Source organism: Sebastes fasciatus, chromosome 6, assembly GCF_043250625.1.
Source record: "Sebastes fasciatus isolate fSebFas1 chromosome 6, fSebFas1.pri, whole genome shotgun sequence".
NCBI classification, from domain to species: Eukaryota; Metazoa; Chordata; class Actinopteri; order Perciformes; family Sebastidae; genus Sebastes; species Sebastes fasciatus.
The window spans coordinates 27,957,006-27,980,607 of record NC_133800.1 but is presented as its reverse complement, the minus strand read 5'-3'; the positions used below and the strand labels follow the sequence as shown (position 1 = coordinate 27,980,607).

The window sequence follows — 23,602 nt, the reverse complement described above, 5'->3', positions numbered from 1 at the left end:
ATTTCCAAACAATAATAGAACAATGTTAAAAACAGTTACATTGAAGAGCGGAGTAGTTTGTAATCACGGATTTAAAATCACCTATAGGTACAAATTATATTTAATTTTAATGTGTTTTGTAAACACAGCTGGAGCTGTTGCCCCCGCGACCCGATCCCGGATAAGCGGTTGAAGATGGATGGATGGATGGATGGTGTTTTGTAAACTGTTCTAAGTTTTTGCAGCACAAACACCAAAAGCAGCTAACCCCAAATTCAGTGTTTGCACGAGGGACTTCAAGCTTTAGCCAATCACTTGAATAAGTAGAATATTGACTATAGGACTAATTTAATAAAGAAATTATGTATGACGGCAAGTTGCCTTTAAGGGCTTTATAAATAAATAAAAAACAATGCCTATCACGTCTTACTGTTAGAGATGCCCACCCAGCCTTTTCATACAAAATACAATGATGAGTAGAATAACTGTCACCGGTAATAAATCTTAGGGCGGAGTGATAAACTGAACTGAAAACAGTTTGAGAGTGGAGGCAGAGGCCTGTCTATAGATAACGTCACCATAATCCAAGACAGACAAGAAAACAGACTCAATTATTCACTTCCTACTGAACATAGGAAAATCAGCTCTGTTTCTGTACAAACATCGAATTTTTTTGTCGTAGCTTGCTGACAAGTGTATCAATGTGAAATTTAAATGTAAGTTTTGGGTCCAGCAAGATGACAAGGTATTTCTACTCCGAGACCCTGTCAATACTAAGACCATTCAGAGTGGTAATATGCAAATTGTTCACAGTGGCTCTAGAAAATAACATATATTTAGTCTTCTTTGCATTCATTCTTGTGTTAATAAATGTACAGTAGTGGAGACAGACAGATGGTGGAGCGGTTACCTCCGGCGCTGATGCCGGTCTGGGCTGGGCCGTTCAGGGCCGGGAACAGGTGTAACCGACACCGCAGCATTTTTCTTGACGAAACCAGTCAACCAAACACCAATTCTCTTCATTTTGAATTACCGGTATGTCTCATGGTTATGATGTTGCTCGAGGGGGAGTACAGGGCGCAGTATGACACACACACACAGAGAGACAGACCTGTCAGGCGCACCGGTGCCACCTATGAAAATATTTAGTCGCACTCGACGGATATGTGCCAAGTCAGAGGTCTTCATTCCTCTTGAGAATATGGCATCTTCCCCGTAATCAGGTATATTGGACCAAGTGGGGTCTATGTCACAATCAGATAATTTTTAAGCAATTAAGTTTTAAAATATCTAATCCTGTTCTCATTAAATGGTTAGTGGCTGGATATCTGAAGTCTGACAATAACAGAAGCAAAATCGTAATTTTAAAAAATCACAAATTATTACATTATCTACGTCTTTGTACAGTAAGCAGTGAAAATCTATAATGAGATCTGAAAACCTGTTAATGAGAGTTGCCTCTTTGTCATGTGTTTTAGGACGCTGCTCTGTAAAAGTATGTACGAATTTATTGAATTCACACAAATATTTGTGGCTTGTAAACTCTCTCTGTCAACAGCGGGATGGGACTGTCCAACATCAGGCTCCGGCATTGTCGGGACAGACAAACAGGTAAGACGACACTTACCCAAAAGCAAAGACATCTGACTGTTTGGAGAAGGGAAGCTTGTCTTCCTCTGTGTCCGGAGAGAGCTGCTGGATTATTTCTGGAGCCAGGTGACACAGCCAGCCGTTGGGGATCCTCAGTTTGTCTTCTCTCCGGCTAAAGAACGAGAACACGTGGAGATGGAGACTTGTCAGTTGTTTACTGACCTGCTGTATGACGCTGCTAAGCCACATTAAAGATGCTACATTGCTGCATTTTCATTACAGTACATAGTCATTTCAGATAGCCATTATAAGATAAGTGGATGATGTTGCCTTTCAATTATTGTTTCAGATAACTGTGAGCACTTTAAGTTTGCATATGGTTGCAATTTTGAATTTCTGTAACATCATCTATCTAACTTAGTAATACATACACAAATAGAAAAAACAAATAGAAAACAAATTACTTTTTTGCTTTATAGGGACTTATGCAGTGTTCATATTACGCCGAATGACTGCTTTCGGGGGAGCCCTATTAATTGTGGGTGGGTGGGGACTGTGCGCATGCACGCGCAAACATGAATGCGCCTGCCCACATGCCAAAATATACTATCAATACATTTCAATTCATACAGAGAATTCTTAGCCTTGTTCCCTCAAATGACACCAGTGGGCAATCTCCGGGTCTGAAAAGTGAAGCCAATGCTGAAGTGCCTTAAACTTGCATTCTTTCTAATTTCTCAGAATGAGGGGCACTGAACAAAACAGTGAAAGTAAACACAAGCAAATATTGTGTAGGATAAGTAGATAGAGCTATAAAACACTGTTCAAAGATCTAAGAGAGCCATGAAATTATGCATAATTTTAGCTCTCCCACCATCTTACCCACAGAGCTACAGTTTGTTCTTCACTTGATATATAATTGTATAATTTAATAGCTTAGCTTTTTATGATTGCAAAACATAGCATGTTTTTGTACGTACTGTTGCCTACTTCATAACAATGTAAAATATAGTAACATTTTTAGACTAAATCAGCTATGTAATAGGCTAATTATATAGGAAAACATCACTGTTTTAATACTCCTGCTGTGCCTGCAGATGTAGGCATATTCAGACACTGTGCAGATACAATATGTGAATACTGGTTTGTTCAGGACTCAGTAAATGAGAGAAAATAGACTCTATCTGTTCGTGGAGCGAGACCCAATTTATAGCGTTTTACCAGTGATTCAGTGTTTTCTTTGTATGACATTTCTGTCTGTACCATCAGCTTTATCCAACCACTGTTGAATCTCTGCTCATCCTTGACCTGGCTGCTCTTCTTTCTTTCTTTCTTTCTTTCTCTTTAACACCTCTCTTTAAACACTGTCTGTGTCTTTCAGCGGTTAAGATAGACTGAAGACAAACAATTTAGAGTAAATGGTCACACTCATGTCTGTTAGGCACATTACACTTACAGCACAGACTTAATATTGCGCACACAATGATGAACTTGATGAGCTGGATTTCATTGGAAACTGTTTGGAAAAGGGTAGGCACTTTCAAAAAAATACTAGGCAGGTGATTGGATGAGCCATCTGTCAATCAAACTCTTGTCGAAGCCAGTCGGGAGAAGAGCGAAAAACATTGAGAAAAGCCTTCAGCGCCGTTCTTTGCTCTTCTTTCAATGGATAAATACTCTCCAGTACTGATATAACTGATTCTATTGCAGCTACGCTAACCTCTTCAGGAGCAGCCATTGTTGTTTTGAACGAAGAGTCGTCCCTCTGTGTCGTCACACACACCTAAATCACGGCTATAGCTGCAGTAGCTCCTTACAGGACACTGATGGGTCCGTGCAAGGGCTTGCCGGACACAAACACATTACTTGAAGCTCGACGAGATGGATTTTCAGGTGATATGTGTGATATTTCTTGTGACATCGTGAGAATCCAGCTGCTGTGCAAACAAAATGCTAAATAGGGGCCAGTAACAAGCTTGGGCAAGAGCAAATATGCACCTGAGCAGAAAAGCTGAAATACAATTAAAACTGTGGTTAAAATAGCTGAAGAAAATCAGGTTTTTATTATATAAAATACTGCATGTTTAGAGGCTGCTTATTGGTCTTGAAATATGTAAAAATAAAGCCTGGCTGAATATAATTACTGACTCACTGTCTTTTTGTGAATATGTGGACTATTTACTTCCTCACAATGTTTTGTCGTCCCCGTACCATGTGTGCCAATACTGTTATAACAATGTCAGCCTGTGCTCCTCTCTCGGATGTGTACTGAATATAATTACCTGCCAGCCTGCAAAACCCCAGATATGGTGAAGAGTCCAAAGTCGGTGATGACGATTTTTCCGTTGTCATAAAACACATTTTTGGACTTCATGTCTTTGTGTAAGATCCCCTTAGCGTGGAGGTAGCCCATCCCCTGAGGACAGAGAGAGAAAGAGAGAGAGATGTGACTTTTCTTTCTGTAATATGATGTGCTCTGCAGAAGTGTTCTGGGAAATCAGTGTTGAGTTGTTTTACCTTGACCATCTCTTGTGCGATCTGTCTGGTCTTGTTAACATCCAGGACAACCTTGGCATCCCGCACCACAGAATAAAGTGTCCTGCCTTTACACAAGCTGAGAGAGGGGACAAAGACAAGATACTGTTTTGACTTATGTAATACATTAACTTTAAAACATCTGACGAACATTTCAGGTCGACCCTGTGAACACATTCCAACTTTTGCAATTGTAATGTTATTGTAATGCAATGTAACTGTAATGTAATGATTTTCTCATCAAAGTGTCCCTGTTTTCCCAGCAGTTGACGATCTGTTATAAGTTACAAAGAAGTAAAAAATCAGCACACTTCTTCCACTACTGTCCTACAAAATAAAACAGTGTGCAGCATCAAGTTGGGCTTGAATGTCACTTAAAGCTTCTCTGTTTGTCATTGCCTTTTAATAAACTTAATTTGGGACGATTCTTTGGGATGAAGTTCTTAATTAAATGAGAAAATACTCGATACTTGTCATCATCAAGTATTAAATTCACACAAAAAATAGGCTTTATTTATCAGAAAACATGCTATATCGTGATATATATTTTGTTTTCAAGGTATAAAATGTCCTATTTTGGGATAAAATATTTTGGCCATATCGCCCAGCCCCAAGGCATGTCAGCAGAATGGGAATAATGCCCTATTGTTACTACGCTCTATTCCCAGACGATTACCGTACCCTTAAAATGGAAATGTGGCTTTTTTATTTTAGATTTGCTTAACACATTAAACCAAATAAGAAAATATAGAATAATAGAATGCATCAGACTCAGTGTGCAAGGTTTCTGTGCGTAACGATTTTATTGAATGACGGATTAAAAACTGTGCAAATGAAAAATACAGACTTGGTATACAGCCTTAACACTGATACTGAAATAGTATTCAGTGTTTCGCTTTTCAAGTACTCTCTTTTTAAATAACTGTTGACACAAGATATACCCTTTATCTTCTCAGTTCACTTCTCACATTGCTGCACTCACTTCATCTAACCATCATCTAACGTCGTCTTTTAATGCTCAATGTGTTTTTGCCACTTTAACCCAAAACACAAGAAGTTCACGTGTGTCAGTGAGTTAAAGCAGTTTGAGATGTTGTTAGAGGATAAAATGCCATCATTCTGAACTGAAACGTGGGCCCACTCGGTGCCAGGGTGATGCGTGGAGGTGGTGTCATATTTCTGGAGGGGTGCCATCACAACGGCATATTAATAGACAGCTCTACAGCCGCCCCCTGCCTCACACCTGAAGCCCTCAACCCCGACTGTGCCACGCAGGTGACCAACAAAGGACCTGAAGCCAACAGTTCATGCATATTCATTCCCAACGTTGACCTGACAGCAGGTGCACTTTTAGTGGCTCCCTTTCCTCCGGCTCTTTTCAACACAGAGATGTTGCTCATGGCTTCAGTGTCACTTCAGTCGACAGCGAACACGTTACGTCTTATGACAACAATTACACCTCAGACAAACAGAATGTATAAGCCATACTAAGGACACAGGGGCAGTGATTCATGGTACTCAGATTATGAAAAGCTAATGGGGCCACTTCAACACGCTGAAAGTCACGTATGTGAGTAATTATGCCATATCCATAGATAAAAACCAAGCAGTAACATCACAGATGTCCCTGCTTTTTATTAACCCGGCGAAATCGATCTACAATAACTTGTGACAAATGAAACAATCAATTTTTATGTTTCCACTAATGCAACCTCTCATCTTTAATAAACCCACTTTAGTCTGAAAGAATAGGAGAAACTGAAGTTTTACTACCCTTTTTCTAAACCGTGTAATAGGAGAAGCAGAGTACTGGTGGATAACAAAGCCACCTGTTTGCACTGACATTTGCTATTATGTTCAGCAATCAGCAGTGAGGATTTTTGAGAAGCAGCCAGCTCATCTGTCAGCTCTCCTGCACTCACGACAATCTCAGCTGGCATCAACCGCAATCACGCATCTCAATCAATCAATCCTTTATTTAAAAGAAATGTACAACCATGGTGAATGCGATGGGCATGGAGTCAAATTTTTACATTTAGCTTTGTTTCCCGAATAATTTTTTAAACTGTGAATCCAGCATGGAAATCACGGTCTTTCTTTTACTTTCTTAATAAAGAATGAAGGAAAAACAAACTATTTTTTTTCCTGTCAAACAAAAACAGAAAAGAGAAGAATCAAAGGGGTAAATAATTTCTTAGCGAGACATCCTTCTTTGTTCACACAGCCTGTACAGATGACAGTGGGAGAGTGGCAAATATCCGAACAATTTCCTTTTGAACATTATTAGCTAATTAATTAAACGAGAGCGTTCTCCTTGTGATGTTCTTTAACAAGAACACAGGCCTGTCTCCCTTGTTTCAAATGAGAAAATGCTTGCTGCAAAAAAACGCGAACACTAATCCGTGGAATAATTAAAGCCGTTCACTGTGTGAGAGAAATCACTCCAACCACTGTAGTCAAGACAAATACAGCAGGCGATGTGGGTGGTTCTAGCAGCCTGTTCTAATCATAACCTCTGCACGCTTCATTGTCAGCCACTCTAAACTCATTGTCCCAGAGGGGGGCCGATCTGTGGCTGATCTAAAAGGAGTCCCGGGGGGACAAGGACCGGCTCTGGAGGCCAAACAGCTGCCTAGTTCAGAATACAGAAGCAGAGCAAACCACACGTTTCGGAAGGTGTGATGTCAACTTTCAGGAGACTCGGTGGTCCGCAAGAAACAAGTGAGGAACAAATGTGAGCAGTGAGAAAAGCAAGGTGTTTTTTTTTTATACATTTTTCATACCCTTTGTCTCAATTTGGAACTCCACATTACCTACAGTGTGTGTACATATTTGCACATTTATCTACATTGCAAATATATTAATTCAACATGTTTTATAAAAATATATAAATATTTCCAATTATTTTGTTCAGGGCTGTCAATCGATTAAAATATTGAATTGCGATTAATCGCATGATTGCCCATAGCTAATCGTGATTAATTTTTTTAGCTGTTCAAAATGTACCTTAAAGGGAGATTTGTCAAGTATTTAATACTCTTATCAACATGGGAGTGGGCAAATATGCGGCTTTATGCAAATGTATGTATATATTTATTATTGGAAATCAATTAACAACACAAAACAATGACAGAAATTGTCCAGAAACCCTCACAGGTACTGCATTTAGCATAAAAAATGTGCTTGAATCATAGCATGGCAAACTCAAGTCCAACAGGCAACAACAGCTGTCAGTGTGTCAGTGTGCTGACTTGACTATGACTTGCCCCAAACTGCATGTGATTATCATAAAGTGGGCATGTCTGTAAAGGGGAGACTCGTGGGTACCCAGACACCTTAGAAAATGGCCATGCCTGTTTTTTCTCGCCAAAATTTGGCATAAGTTTGGAGCGTTATTTAGCCTCCTTTGCAACCAGCCAGTATGACATGAATGGATTCCTTAGTTTTTTTCTAGTTTCATATGATAGTAGTTGCTTCACTCTAGCTTAGAAACTGAGCCCGCTACAACCTAAAAACCACAAGTTGCGTTAATGCATTAAAGAAATTAGTGGCTTTAAAACGAGTTTGGGTTAACACATTATTATCGTGTTAACTTTGACAGCCCTAATTTCGAATAAATGTGTATGGTGCTGACAATACACAAGGTACTTGCAGTGTTTGGCTTTCTCCACACTTACAATATGATGCACATTTGCACATCTTATCTGTATTTTCCTTTATCTTTTATTTTATATATTTTTTAATTGGGTTGCAATACTTTATACTGTAGGCATGCTGATATTTTTTGAGATAACAATATTTGTATTATAATAAATCCCTACAGTATATTTGCCTTTTCACTAAACAGATTCCACATGTTTTTCCTTCAAATGTATCAATATTCCTACATTCTCTCATGTGTACGTGCCAAAATTCAATACATTTACTTAAACACATAATATACTGCTTTTCATAATTGTACACAACTTCTCATGTTTTATGGTTATATTTGTTTGTATTGCCTTCTTTAAATGATACCTGTTCTCATGACCTTATATGTTTTTTTATGCACTGTGCAGCAAAATGCTTTAAAACTAAAGCTGCGTCCCAATTCTATACTACATACCGCAAGTAGGCTTTGAGTATGTCATTTGTTATCGCTTGAAAACTGGAAGAGTATACTCAAACAAAGTCAGTATGCATATTAAAATACGCTTGATTTTTGAGTGTGTTGTTTCTGGATACCATTGTCAGTGCAATTAACAAGGGAAATGGAGGTGCTTGGAATAAATAACATACATTGCAAATAGAGGTGGAGGTGGACAATACACTTAAAACATTAAACTAAAAGTTTAATCTACAACACCTGCAGAGTTGATTTCCCAGCTTTCTGTACAACACAACCTGTCACGTCTTTATCCTTACCTGGTGATGATTGCCAGGTGTGGTGGGCTCATGCAGGCCCCCATAAACAGCACCACATTCTCGTGGCGAGTGTTGCGGTAGGCCATCACCTCACGCTTGAAGGCCTTGAGCTGGTCCTCGTTGTCGCGTTCGATGTCAATCAAGCGGATGGCCACCTCGCCGTGCCAGCGTCCGTGGAAAACTTTGCCAAAGCGCCCCTTGCCGATCATCTCTCCGATCTCCAGCTGCTCAAACGGGATGTCCCACTCCTGCAGAAAGATGCTGGTCTGGCTGGCCTTGCGCGGGAAGTTGCGAGCCGACAGGAGCGACAGGTTCATCTCCTCAAACTCGTCGCCGGAGTCCTCGTCGTTGCCCTCCTCGTTCTGTGAAAAATAAAAATGTAACTTCTTTGGTAGCTGTAGGCCTGCATTTCACAGATTTACAGATTTGCAAGTATGGTTATTAAAATGCCCTCATCCAACACGAAGAGGTGGTGTTAAAATATTCGACCAAGAAGTCAAATGCTTTTATTCTGACAGCAGCTGGAGGATTACAATCTGCTGAAACCTCCTCCAAACTAAGTAGGAGTTTCAGAGATAAGAAACATTTTGTTTATCTGCTGAATGTAATGCCTTGTGGTGTCATGTTCAAAAATAACATTGGAAATATTATTAATAGCTCCCTGCAGACTGGCATTTTCCCTGTTTCTCTCAAGCGTGCTGTAATCTCCCCTTTTTTGAAGAAAAACAATCTAGATTCATCTGTATTTAATAATTACAGACCAATTTCCAATCTTCCTTTTCTGAGCAATATACTTGAAAAACCTGTATACAAACAACTAGATGAATATCTTTCAATTTACACTATATACTGTATGATACATACCAATCGGGTTTCAGCACCGAACCAGCTCTCATAAGAGTAATCAATGACCTTAAGATCAACAGTGACTCACAGAGAACTTCAATTTTAGTGCTGCTTGATCTCACTGCCCGGTTGGTTTAGCGGGTCCTGTTCTTAACTGGTTTTCATGCTACTTAAAAGACAGGAGGTTTTATCTTTCAATTGGTAGTTTTAAATCTAAAGAAAGAAATAATTTCTCTGGGGCTCCACAAGGGTCAGTCCTTGGTGAACTGCCTTTCTTTTTGTACGTGCTCCTGCTTGTTATTATCATAAAGAAACACAATACATCATACCATATGCTGATGACACTCAGTTTTACATTTCCCTTTCCTCCAGTGATCTCAGTCCTGTTAGCAACTAGTAAACTGTATTAATGTTATTAATTACTGGATGTCCAGAATTTGTTACAGCTGAATACAGACAAGACAGAGATACGGTAGTTGCTCCTTAAAGTCAGAGACAGAAAATGTATTCTCTAGGGCTGCCCCCTCTTAGTCGATAAATCGACTAATCGGTCATTCTGGTCTTAGTCGACTAAGATTTCTTTAGTTGATTAGTCATTTCTTATGCTTTTTTCATGCTGAATGACATTTTCAAGAAACTTATGAGCACATAAACACAATGTTTAAAGTGGTGCTTTTGTGTGTGTCATTTTTTGTACATTACTACATATGCAATGATTCTATCTTTATATCTGAATTTTATTTCATTTCTGACCCCAACACAGCATGGCAGTGAAGTCATAAAAAGGAATCTCTTCATACTCTTCTCAAGGTTTATTTCAAATATATTTATGTATTCAAGGTCATCAATAAATATGCAATCAGTGCTGTTTAAATCCTAAATATGCTGTGACGTATATATGTAAATAATACTCTACACATACTTACAGTATATCGCCTCTATATAAAATAATTTTGTCAAGTTGTGTGTGTTTGAAATACTGATTGCTGTTTGGGCCATTACCAATACAAAAATAGAGAGTTATGAAAGGGGAAAACAGCCAGAGGGAAAAACTGACTGATTTATTCTGATTTGATTTTAAATATAATGTATTGCAGGAGTGAAAATGACCTATTCAAAGATGCCTGCTGGAATATTATTCAAGGCAATCTGCATCATATTTTCTCAAGATATATCATTGTTACAGAACAGTGATGACGTGAAGTTGCATCTTTTTCCTTCTTGCTGCTTTTGACACAAAATGTACCTGGAGGCTCCTCAGAGAGCCGAGCCAAATTATGCTAAATGAGAGAACACTGCAAATGACTGCGACAAGTGATGACGAGAGCTGTATTTTGTCTTCATTGGGACAAGTACTTTCATACTGACAAAAATGTGAGAGAAGTAAAACAACATTATGGATGACAAAACTTACATTCATATAATATCAAAAGCATCACAAACAGGGATCAAAAGAAGGACTCACGTCTGATGTAGGTTCAACTTCGATTTGAAGTAAAGGGTTGCCCTCAATCCTAAAAGCAAGAAGAATAGATGTAGAAATAAATCCATGAGAAAACAACCTAAATGAAGTTGGTCACTTTTCACTGATGAGCCTACGTGTTGTTGTTATTTTACGTAATATTTTGCTCCATTGATCAGATTTTTAAAATGCTGTTTTGTTTTTTAATGCCCTAATAAAGTGTAAGTGATTCATTCTTGATATCTAGTATCTTGACAATGTTGCAGTCTTGATTGATGCCCCCAAAATATGTATCTAGTACATCTGACGTTAGATATTAAAGCAGTTGCTACTCCGTCTCGGAGTGGAGTTTGTGAAAGGAAAATATGGGACCCACACCTGTGTTCAATCAGGTCAATCAAGTCTATATGTGCACCTTGATGGAAGATGTGTTGTCATAGCTGTATTAAATAAACATTTTTAGGAGCATCAAACGCCTTGCTTTACAACTGTTATTGCTTTCTTGTCAATGCACCTACCATAATATTAGGATTACCATACACCACTTTGTAGCATTATTGTAGTCTTATGAGATAAGCCATTTTCACTGTGACTTGCAAACTGTTTTTACACAGATTTGTTTTATTCTAAATCATTCCAAACATGTCTTTGCTCAAAAAGGCTGTGTATTTTCATGCCCAGATTAAACTGTGAAACGTTACTGGACTGCAGGCTTTTATACTGTAGATCACCTGCAGTGGTCCACAGGTGGCAAGAGCACATTCACATTAAGACTATTTGACAGATAAATGAAAAAAATGTGAAAAAGGATTAAATGGAAGAAAGGGCACTCCTAATTACTGGCTGCATTTTCTGACCCTATTTTTTAATTTCACAGTTGTTTCACGGTATGAAATTTCAAGTGCATTGGCGCCCTGAGCCCCTATTAATTTCTGACCCCGGCGTGTACACTGTCACCTACACCATGGGTGCCAAGGACGCAACACAAATGAATCCACTTTACCCTCTTCAACCCATCCTCCTCTGTCCATAACTGGCTGTGAAACATCAGTGTGTAACCTCTCGCAACCTTTCTGTGGTATATTAACACTGGTTCGCAAAGAAATCCTGGACTCTGGAACCACAGGTGAGGCGGCGTATAAAATAATGTGATTCCTGTGGCGCCAAGGGCCCCTACCAGCGGTTTGATCTCCGCTCTAATGAGGGTTACCTGCCGGGTGTTAGGGGTCTGAGACAGGCCCTCATTAACCCTGGGATGAGGCCATTAAGGCCAAAGAAACCTGCCAGCTGCCACCGCAGGAGCATACAAAGATGTGGGAAAGGAGGGACAATAGCTTTAATTAAATCAGAGGAATATGGGTTTCATAGCCGCGCTAATGTATTCACATTCGTCAAAAGGAAACTCGAGAACGAGAGCCTGTGAGAGTGAGAAATGGTTAAATTGTCCATCCTGAGATCTAGTAATGAGCAGGAACTCAAAGACACGAGGGTTCAATCTGAGCGTTTGTTTTTCACCCTTTTTTAAAGAGATTTCTTCATCATCTAATTTCTAAATGTTTACCTGAATGTGACTGTTTTGATGTAGATTACACTGGGATATATTTACTTGTCTCTTGAGAAGGCAAGATAAATACTGTGATGCTTTTATTGACTGATCTTAGTGGGGAAATTTATATTTCACTCACCCCCGTACAAGCTTTCAGAATGAGCTACTGTAAAGGACAGTACTCCTTGAACCAGGATATTTTTAAGGGTGGGTCCATTATGTATTTTTTTTTTTATATCATTCTGTAGCTTCCCCTTATGTATTCAAATCTGAACATTAAAATTGTGGTCAAAGTATGTATGTTTTAGAATCAAAATGCTATTTTCCCAAGCCCTTCTAAAATGACCTGACGTAGGATGCAACATTATGGCACTGCTACATATAAAGTATATATACATCCTTATAGTCAGTGTATTTACGTTACATACAGTTACTTAGATGGCGGTCGGCGTGCTCCCAGTTTGGAGAAGCAGACATGAGTACTGGCACGGAAGCTAAGCAATGTACTGCTGTGTGGACGCCACGTTAGTTCGGATCCGAAAGTCACACAATAACACAAACAAAGTAACCGATCAATGCAGCGGTAGACCAGCAACTCCCTGTTCTGTGAGGTAAAATTACTGTTTTTGGTCTGGTTTTGAAGACCTTTTCTACTAGCCTCGGCCTGACAGTGTGTTACCTTATAGATGGTTTATTTCATTGATGTTTTTGAGAAGCTAAAACATGGCCCTAAAGGGGTACAGTATCTAAATCAGTGTCTATTTAAATGGAGATTTAATCGACTGCTATAATGAGTGTAAAATTTTAGAACATCATCAATTTGATAAAAGGTTAAACCATGATTATTATGTTAGCAAACAACAAAATGATATCCAAGGTTTTAGCTGCCAAAGCCACATGGGAGTTGTAATTGTTGAAGGCTTGACAAAAGATTATTGTTTCATGATGAGCTACGCAGATTTTACTTGCCTGTAAACCCATTTGGCTTAGATGGGTTGGCAAATAACACCCTGTGGCTTTTTAACCATTTATTGTTTCCTATATAATTTCATATATTTATAATATAAGGGTTGATTATATGCCAATGTAAATGCACATATTGTCTTCCCTGGAGAACAACTGCCAGCTGCAACTCAGTGTGTGCATAGAGCCCAGCCTGTCTTGGCTTGAATTCCTACATGCATTTGTCGCACCTTGTGCATTTGAATATAATCGGAACATACAGGAAATACTCTTTGTCACATCATAATGATTATGCTAATGAATATTGCTCTAGACTTCAAACAATCCCAGTCTATTCAAACACACATGGAGCCAACTGTGATGTGTGCATAACATTATTTAGTGTCCTATATTTTCTTCCGATTCTCATTATTTCCAGACGTTGCTTTCCATTTTTTATCTCAAAGCTGCCAGCGGCTTCAGGAATGTAGCATGAAGACGTCAAATACAGCTTTTTTTTAATTCAAATCCATCACTAACATGTACAGCCCCGTGCCCTATACCATTATTTAAAAACTCATACCATCAGCCCTCCTCTGTCTAGGACCTTTTCAAGACTGTGTTGATATTTAGAAAATAAAATTAATAACATAATTTGCTATTGATCAAAGCATTATAATCCACGGTCCATATTTCATCACAATTGATCATCCGCCTATAGATGGAGGTTCTCTTGCCCTGTTTCTTATGATAGATTGAGATCCTGATCTAATTAACATCTGGGTCGAAAGGCATCTCATCACTCCTCCTCCTCTTCCGGTTGTTTTCCCGTGACCACTGGCTTCCTCAAAGAGCCACTGAAAATCCAGTTGGCATCCCAAGTGTAGCGTGAACTAAAGGCCATGCTAACATTAGTCTCTGAGTATCCGTCATGTCGGCTCTCGCATTGAAATTGTCACCCAAATATCTTTGCTCCAATAAGTTTGACTTGGCCTCTGACCAGCGGCCACAGAGAGAAGGAGAAGATGGAGGAGGAGACGAGGGAGCATGTAGATGAGAGGAAGATAACCGAGAGGGCCTGATGAAGATCAGAAGTACTTTCTTAATGTCTTTAAAGGTAGACATGTGGTTTTATTGAATTACTTCTGTAATAGAATCTACTCACCCTGGTTCAGACAGGACCGGGTGCAGGATGACCTGCGGTGCTCTGCTTGGAGGAGCTTCTGGAGCAACATCTGAGGATATTAGAGTCATTAAATATCAAACCAACAAGTTAAAACAATTCAGTATTAAATCATTTTTAACATTGTTTATATTGCTTTCCCTGTTTTAGAAAGGAAGTGGGTGGTTTCAGCTATTGGTAGGAGAGATGTATCTCCATCTTAAACTGGATTTATAGCTCTGCATCAAGGGGTTAAGGCTGGTTTGATTATAAGCTGATACATTTCAAACTTTTACACAGAATATATTTCACTCCCAGAAAATTCTTCTTCTTTTAGTTTAGTTCAACTTACTTTCTTCCCACTTTGTGATTTTTACTCAAACGACCACATTGGTACATTTTTACATATGTACTGGGAGGCTAGTGTAAATCCCGACTTACGTGATATAAAAATACCTTGTTGATAAGGGTGTAACCGTACGTGTATTCATATAGAAACGTTCGGTACAGGACGCTCAGTTTGGTATATGACATCCTTTCGGTATGAAAATGACACTGTTGATGGCTTATAGCTGAAATGCGTTCCTTTTTCCCCCCAAAAAAACTAAGAAAGACCCTTTATCTGTGAGTGCCAGTGATTTGTCTCTTCTGTTCCTACTACAACCGGGCGACCAATACTGTTCAAGATTTGGATCTGTGCTTGCAGCTACTTTCTACTTTATCCTTTCAGCACACCCTGTGACCCTAACAGCTGTTTACGGCTACCACTGCACGAAAAGTGGGTCAGTAAGCGGCACATAAGTATTCTTTGGCATGATCAAATCAACAACAACATATCTTTTTTTTGCGGGCTTGATAGCAGTAAAGGAAAGTATTCAATTCTTACATATTGTCGGTACTAAGTGTTTTGAAAATGCAACATTTAACAAGCATCAAATTCACCATATAATGATATAATGTGCATTTAATGCCATTCATGACTAAAACGTTGGATTTTCAAAACACTCAGTGCAGCCAGTGTGCTGGAATTGAACACATTTAGTTTTTTTTCTATTAACCTGTTATGCAAATTGTTTGAATGCAGCACAGAAAATGTTAGCTGCACAATGGAAAAACCCTCACTATCTGTATTGAATTCCCATATTTCTTTCTTGACATAATTTGTATGGAAATATCAACCAATGTAGAAAATGTCCTCACAGTGGGAATGGTGGCACGCTATGGAGAGATGCGTTGATATACAGCTACGTGATATCACTTTGCTGCACCTTCACAGTATGCTTCTTTAAAGCATGTAGCAAGCATATTTAATTTGATCTCTCCAAAAGGCATACACTGTGCTGCGTGTCATATCATTGTAGAAAGCGAGACAGCGGGTTGAATTCTCTCTGCTATTTTCTTCTTTTTTTTTGGAAGCGCTCCTGTTCAACATGTAAGATGAGCGAGGTCAGCTGTTGTGTGGTATCTACCTCTGAAAGACATCAGGGGATTCGTTGCCACGCTTGCCGCTCGTGTTGGCACGCTGTGACATTTTGTGACACAAACCGGGAGCCACAAAAAAAAGAACATTCCCTTTGTGGCACGGTGCATTAGCAGCTGGCACCGTCAGCGAGAACGACGTGGTTTTGTTTTCTGTGTGGTGCCTGCATGGATATTTGCATGGATTTACTCCAAAGACCAGCAAGCCAGCAGGATTGGAGGCTCTAAATTGGCCAATGGTGTGAATCTGTGCCAGTCTGTATTTGATCCCTGTGACAGACTGACAACTTTTGCTGGGTATTCCTACTTTCTACCAAAAATGCACGCTGGGGTACGCTCGAGCCCCCTGTGACACCGAAAATGAGCGCTTGTGTAAAAACAATAGATGAATGCAATCATACTGTAATTGCCAATGGGAGGCTTATGTAAATGTGTTTTTCTTTTCTTTTCTAAACAAGAGCCAGCATTTACAGTAAATTTAATATGACGTGAATGTGGCATTAGCTCCACTTACAGCATAATGGTTTTAGATTGATGGGACTAACAGTAAGTGGTAGAGTTTGACCATGTTGTTATGCAGCTCATAAAGGTAGCTGATGTAATTTAAAACTGAAAAACAGACAACAGAATGTGTGGCGACAATAATCAGAACCTGGGCACCGCTGTGTGCTGTATATTCATGCATTTCCAAAAACCTGTCTCCCCAGATCTCAATTACACCTCATTCTTTTCCTCACACCACTCCAGGTTGTCTCGGCTATAATAGCCTGCCAAATGAGCAAAGACTCTGTGGTACCGGTGTGGGCAAAAAGAAAAGAGTCTGGGCATTGACAAATCATTAGGAGGCCCAGATGAGACAAGCAACGAGTGGGTGTAGGGGCCGAGAGTCTTAAAGCAGGCCAAGGTGAGGAGATGAAAATCACCACCGACATCAAAAGAGCCCTCCTCCTCCTCCTCCATACTTTTCCTGGCCTGGTTGTAGTGCATTATGGGTAGGGGTAATGATCAATTATGAGGTACTTACCAGGAAAGATGAACTGTTGTTTGTATTTGAAATAACTGGAGGCTGCGGAAAGAAACAAAAAGGAGAGCTGGAGTTTGATCTGAAGTCTTGCCAATCTTACGTGGTTGTTTGTTAATTCAGTATTTACACTCAAATGAGTTCCTGGATTAAAAGACACAGTTTTGCTTCACAGTACAACTTTACAGGTCAAATTTTAATTTGTGTTGATTAACCATTTGACTTTTACACTCTTGTTTTCTCTCCCTTTATGTACAAGCTTTTAGCATAGTCATAACATGAATTAGCCTGGCATGTCCCATGCAAGTACTGTGTTGTTATTTTCAGAATAAATTGGGCTACTCAAAAATATCATTAATTTGCATGAGAGTTGTACCTCATGTTCTAGGACAGTGTTTATGAAAAAAATTGTTTAATGAAATATTAAATTGTTCAAGCTTGTTTAGCCAGGCTAGGAACACGGTTCTGGTGTTGGCAATGTCAGTCTGTCGTTTGGTCCAGACTGAAATATCTCAACAACTATTGCGTTGATGCCATTAAATTTTGCACAGACATTCATGGTTCCCAGACAATGTATCTTACTGACTTTGGTGACCCCCTGACCTTTCCTCTAGCGACATCTTGGCTGGCATTTTCACAAGTTTTGGTGGTGCGGCCGAGGAAGCTGCACCGGTTGCGGTTGCTCCGGTGAACATCGCACTATACGTTCATGCGACCGTGGTGTAGTTCGTTTATAGCCTAACGTTAGCTTTTTACTTCTGGCAATTGCATTCACACTTATCATAAACGTTGTGTCGTGTAAACAGTGTACTACATGGAAGTGTACTAACAGAAGTATCCGAATTGAGACAAAGCAAGTGAGTTAGCTTTGGGCTACAACTTGAACCCCCTTTTTTGGCCTTTGTTTGTTGTAAGTCATTATTAATAGTTCCTGTTTGCACTGTAAGCATCAGTGAGTTACCTTTGATACTGAAGAAAATCTCAAAATGTAATGATTAGGAGGTAAAATCTTTAGGTACAAGGAGAATCTTTGTTCTATTGTTCACAAGCTTATTTTTGGACATTTATCCAAGATGAACATCGGGGATATCGATATCCTCATAAAGTGTAAGTCAAGGGTTAATTGCTTCCTCTGTGATAACCCTGTCAAATATTTGAATTTGAGTGGTTTTTGATGGTTTTATGATGCTCATGGTTTATGTTATATTACGTGCTGTCATATATGGTTATTGACATTCTCTTGATATTCTTTTATGCTCTTTGTGTAAAGCAAATTCCCCTAGACGCAATAAAGGTTTCATTCATTCATTCATTCAGGTACCCATTCTGATACCTGTCAGGTTGAACTGTTTCTGTTGCCGCGCCGACTGTGGGGAGGGATGCAGAGGCGAGGGGGGCGTGGCACTGCTGGGCAGAGGAGGAGCCGGGGAGGACGGGGTGGAGGAGGTGGTGGATGAGGGATTACTGCTGGAGTCTGGTTGGTACGGGACTGGGATGTGGTCCTGAGAAGAGACAGAAAACAGAAGCTTTACTTAAACTTCAATACTGGTGATTTTGCAATTTTTTAGTCTGTTAATCACAAAATGCTTGCACCCTACTTTATTGTTGGCCTCTTTCTGAATCCTACCACAAGTTTCTAGATTGATTTTGTTCCTTCCAGGCAGCACTTGGTTTTCATTAATTTCAGTAAAATATGAAAATCAACTTGCAGAGATTTGAAACTTGCCCGACAGAGGTAATCCATCACAATGAGCAATATGCTGCCTTTACTTTTCTGACAGAGTTATGTTGTTATTGTGTAGGGCTGCAGTTGTGAACAGGAAGCATTTTCAAAACTCCTCTCAGTGGTGCATTCAAGGATGCTCCAACATCCCAAAAAAAAAGGTTGGCTTAAACTGAATCAGGAAACCTAGTTTACACGCATACTCGCAATCATATTAGTACATATCTCACTCAATCAGCTAACTCTGAGTGTTCCATTTGTTCACTTCAACCAATCTGATCTCACCATGACCTCTGTTATTTAATTATTTGTTTTGCTGTGATAATCTAAAACAGTTTGTCTTCCTCCAAGCTGTTCTTGCCATCTCCACCTCCTATGTTCATCACAGCCAACTCCAGACTGAACTCCTCAGTAATCTGCTCCTGCTCACATCTGTTCGGCTCTTCAGCTGAAGATGTAAACTCAATTTCCAGATCTACATTACGATCACAGTCTGGACTCCATCCAATTTCAATTCAAATAATGGCTGAATTATATAATAATTTCATAATGGAGTCTAATTAGCCAGAGGCTGTTTGTGTGCCACATTTTTCAGTAATCACTCAGAAATAATCACTTTTTTCCCCCAATACAATTTCTGATTTTACAGACTCTGCTGGAAAAGCACTTAATTAATTACATAGTTTGAAAATGTAATCCAAAAGACAAACAGTAAACAAACATTGGTGTTTTGAAAAACATGACAATTTTTCTTCTGTTCAGCAGGCAACCCCTTAAATCTCAGATGTCAGAGCAGGTCTTTGAATGCACCGACAGTTAGAGGTTTCACAATTATCCAGGCTCTCACTGGATAATCTCCCTCCAATGTGATTATAACATAACTGACTGTAAAATTTCAATTTGATAGATTATCTTCCTCAAGTTTCAAGTCTCTGCAAGCTGATTTCTGTAGCCCACTGAAATGAAGGGAAATCAATGGCTGCCTTGAAGGTGGTAAATCAATCTGGAGATTTATGGTACGCATTGAACAAATGATTTTAAATGATGTAAACTATATGCAATTTGTAATGAATTAGCTAAAAAGAGATTCATTGAAATAAGGTCCGTGGTTAACACAAGAGATTTTAACGTTTTGTTCAGCGATATAAAATACGTCAATAAATATCCCACTCACATGAATATTGAAGCTTTCATATGTCCTAAAAAAGGCGGTTGGTAACAAGTGGCTAAATGAGACTACTAAACGTCATCATGCCGACTCATCCGCCTTTACAGCCCCATGCATATTCACACTCACGTGACCGTGATGTAGTTTGTTTATAGCCTAACGTTAGCTTTTTACTTCTGGCGATTGCTTTCACACTTTAAAAATCATAAAAGTGGTGTTCATTTATGGAGATTATCTTGCTGAACAAAATGTGTGAGTATCATAAAGTGTGTTTGCCACAGAGTTTATTTTCTGCAATAATCCAAAACCCAACAAAAATACTTCCCTGCACCACTCTATAGGTATCCTTTAAACAATCACATATTTACCAGGTCATATATCAAGGCATGAATCAAGCATAACATCCTTTTTTTTTTGTCAACTAATTGATTAGTTGATTTAATCGACAGATCTGTAAAACTGAATTTCTCCACACAGAAGATGATGATGAAGATCCGATTGGTAGGTTGCATTTTTGGGGATTTCTAATGAACCATCAAATTACCTAATAAAGCCACAACTCTACTTGCAGATGCACTTTTGTTGATTGAAGCAGTTTATCTAATATCGTAAATACATGTTTCAGGCAGTGGATCGTCGTACATTAGGTAAAGGCAGGATCTAGTGTTATGATGTTTGAGGGTGTGTTTTCAATGATATCTTTGGTGTCACACGCTACATTTAATCACAGTTTATCTTCTAGTGAGAACTATCCAATGTCACAACAAAACATTGTGTTTTGATGTCATAATATTAAACATGAGGGCAAAATAGTGGAAAAGTATCTGCAGAGTCAAATGTTTTCAAACACAACACAATAAACAAACAGGAGCAACAGGACTGAAGTATAAAAATATATATTTTTACATGATGTAGTTATCCTTTACCAGCATTTTTATAAGAAAAAAAATAAATGTTGTATACATTTTTAAAGGTCTTACTTCACAAGATTTTCATCATAGTGGTACCGTACCACTATGGGAATCTTGTGATCAACTTTTTTCCTCTGGAACTGAGAAATTGTTAGATATGCTGGCTGCAAAAAAGTCACTGTATGAAAACAAATCCATCTGTGTAAACATCAATACTGCTGAAAGATATTTTCGTACGGTTTCATGATCCCCTGAGAAAGACGCGATGACTCATAACCATTTTCCAGCCCCCAAAAATGGAAGAAATGTAATATGTAGGACAGGTTACTCACAAATTGCAATACACAGTTTATTTTTGCACTTACCTTGTTGATTTTGTTGGTTTTGGGGAGCGTCTGGCTGATGTGCAGGTCTGTGTACCTGAGCGGGTTGTTGATGTCACATGGCACTGATTCGGTTCGTACCAGACGAGCTACTGGGGAAAAAAACAGCACTGATGAACAATGTGGGAGACTGAAATTAAACAATGCTCGCTTAATAACTTCTGGAAAATTAGGAGAAACTCTACCAGGCCCTTTATCAGGCCCTGCTTCTAATGTGAAAAATGAACAAACTGCCTTTTCTTGAACAACATCCATTTGTTATCGCATACAGACACTTTGTTAAGAAAAAAAAAAAGTTTCCTTAAGAAAACTATGTCATTAAGAAACTGTCACTTTCTCTTACTAAAGCAGGGTAAAAGAAGTCTAATTAGTGTTCTTTACCTTGAGTTGTTCCTTGGGGATCTTATTTGGGGGAGAAAGGGGGAAGGGGAAAGGCAGAGAAAGGACAAAAGAATCTCAATTCCGATAGCAGATAATTTCTTCAGTGCTGTCTGTGTCAGTACAAACAGTGCATGACGTAGTCACATTTGCCTGGGGTTATGTAAACTAATATGAAGACGCATCGGTGCAAGAAAAATGTTTCAACTTGGATGAAAAATGTGCTCATCTTGGGGAATCTTCTTCATAAACTTACAGAAATGAGAGGAAAATAGAGAGAGACTGGATGGAAATGACACAAAGAGTTGGTAGTTTCTGGTGAGTTCTGCAGTCAGTCAGAAGCTGAGCTGCTACGTTTCTAGTCGTCTGTACATGTTGGGGTCTGTACGTGTTTAGGGGGAATCAGCATCGACTGTCTAGTCCAGTGGTCAAATTTGCATGAATGACGCAAGGTGAAAATTCACTTTGCTTTCTGTCTGAACAATCCTTATTATCAACCATTCAATCCAACATCTAACTCCTCGTAAGACTGAACCACTGGTAAGATGACTCCCAATATGTTGAAGTACATTTAACAAGGTGTGGTATTACAGTTTTTCTCATTCTTTTAAACTGAATTCTTGAATGAGAATATTTATTTTTTTCACAAAAATAAACTCAAATCTCTGAACAATTAGTTTGTTGTTCACAACAGATTAAAATTTCTCATTATTTCAAGCAAATTGTACGTGTTTCGGCACATGGGTGCAAAAGAGTAAGTACAATTGTCTACAATTTACATACAAATGTGCATGTCTTTTTTTCTGTGAACTACAGTATTGTACAGTATTGATTTTTTCCTGTAAACTTTGACTCACTGTTGAAATGGGAATCTAAAAAGTTCAGTGTGATACACAGCAGCATTCAGCTGGACAAGACTGACATTCTGGTATAGTACAATAAGCAGTCAGTGTCAACAAAACAGAGATTTGTACATAAGAAACATTTCCAGGGTTGACTGCCATGTTGAAAAAATGTCTAAATATTTTGACCAGTACGGCTCACTCTATTACAAAACAACTTCTCATTTTGGTGGCATTGGCCAATTTACTGACACAATAACTAGATTTTGAAGCATGAATAAGATGTTTGAGGAATGAGTAACTACCTTTTTGCAGACACACAATAGAGTTGTGATGTCCAATGAAACAGTTGCGACAATTGCACTTACAGTTTAGAGAATGTCAGGACTGTTTCAGAAAATGAGCCAAAGTGATTGAGAAAAACTGTAATAACTGTAATGTAATTACTGACTTTAAAATTGTAATCATCAACAATGGAAATGACCATAAAATGGAAATATCCATCATTCTATTTTTTTCCAAAAGAGAAAAAAGTAAAGAGAAGCAGATTCAGGTAACTTCATTAACACATAATACATTTTCTGGCTCAGGAAAACTAAAGAAACGATTTAGTTTACAGTAGAAAATTAAAATTAGTTGAGAAACGAATGAATGTTGTGAAAGCAGCTGACTTGTTGAAATGCTACATAAAAAATATACCTTTGAGATTTTCTCGTCCGCCTCGCTGTATGATCAATAAATGGCAAGGTGGGGCTTCTTTGGTGCATTTGTTGTGGCACTTCAGCCTGAGTGCATACAAAAAAAGACAGGAAATTTGATTAGTGTTTGTCTTGTTGTTATTATTTTAGTTTGTTTATACGGCAATGAAACCTATGCAAAGTGGGAGCATTGACATGTAGCAAAACAGACAAGAGATGCAAATTGCTAATTTATTCAAGTGAGATTAAAAACAAAAGGGGTTCATAAGCATGTGCCACCTCGAAAAACAACCAATAAAAAAACAAACAAGTAATGACAGAGATATGATTACAGTATGTGTGCTCAGACACACATCACTACTACTTTTGCAATAAATGGCACTTAAGACAAAAAACAGTCTCGATACGTACTTGCAGTTTTTACATTTCAGTCCAAACAACATTCCCTTTCCACATACTATGCATGTCTGGGACATCCAATACTTTGTGGAAAACCTGCAGGCGAAAAAGAAAAAAAGTGAGATAAGGACATT

At 38.8% G+C, this 23,602-nt stretch overlaps 1 protein-coding gene across 4 annotated transcripts in view; it reads right to left on the bottom strand.

The window, feature by feature from the left end:
- ksr2 (kinase suppressor of ras 2) overlaps positions 1-23,602 on the bottom strand; it is a 119,573-nt gene that overhangs the window by 18,150 nt on the left and 77,821 nt on the right. For 3 of the 4 annotated variants that reach the window (XM_074638985.1, XM_074638984.1, XM_074638982.1), the window contains 12 exons: positions 23,481-23,564; positions 23,071-23,156; positions 21,533-21,553; positions 21,134-21,243; positions 18,300-18,468; positions 16,970-17,011; positions 14,470-14,539; positions 10,820-10,868; positions 8,509-8,870; positions 4,087-4,183; positions 3,852-3,985; positions 1,607-1,741 (listed from right to left, as the gene is read on the bottom strand). In XM_074638985.1, the coding sequence (XP_074495086.1) occupies positions 1,607-1,741; positions 3,852-3,985; positions 4,087-4,183; positions 8,509-8,870; positions 10,820-10,868; positions 14,470-14,539; positions 16,970-17,011; positions 18,300-18,468; positions 21,134-21,243; positions 21,533-21,553; positions 23,071-23,156; positions 23,481-23,564 (1,359 nt within the window). The remainder of the gene's footprint in view (positions 1-1,606; positions 1,742-3,851; positions 3,986-4,086; positions 4,184-8,508; positions 8,871-10,819; positions 10,869-14,469; positions 14,540-16,969; positions 17,012-18,299; positions 18,469-21,133; positions 21,244-21,532; positions 21,554-23,070; positions 23,157-23,480; positions 23,565-23,602) is intronic. The other variant, XM_074638983.1, reaches the window with a different exon arrangement.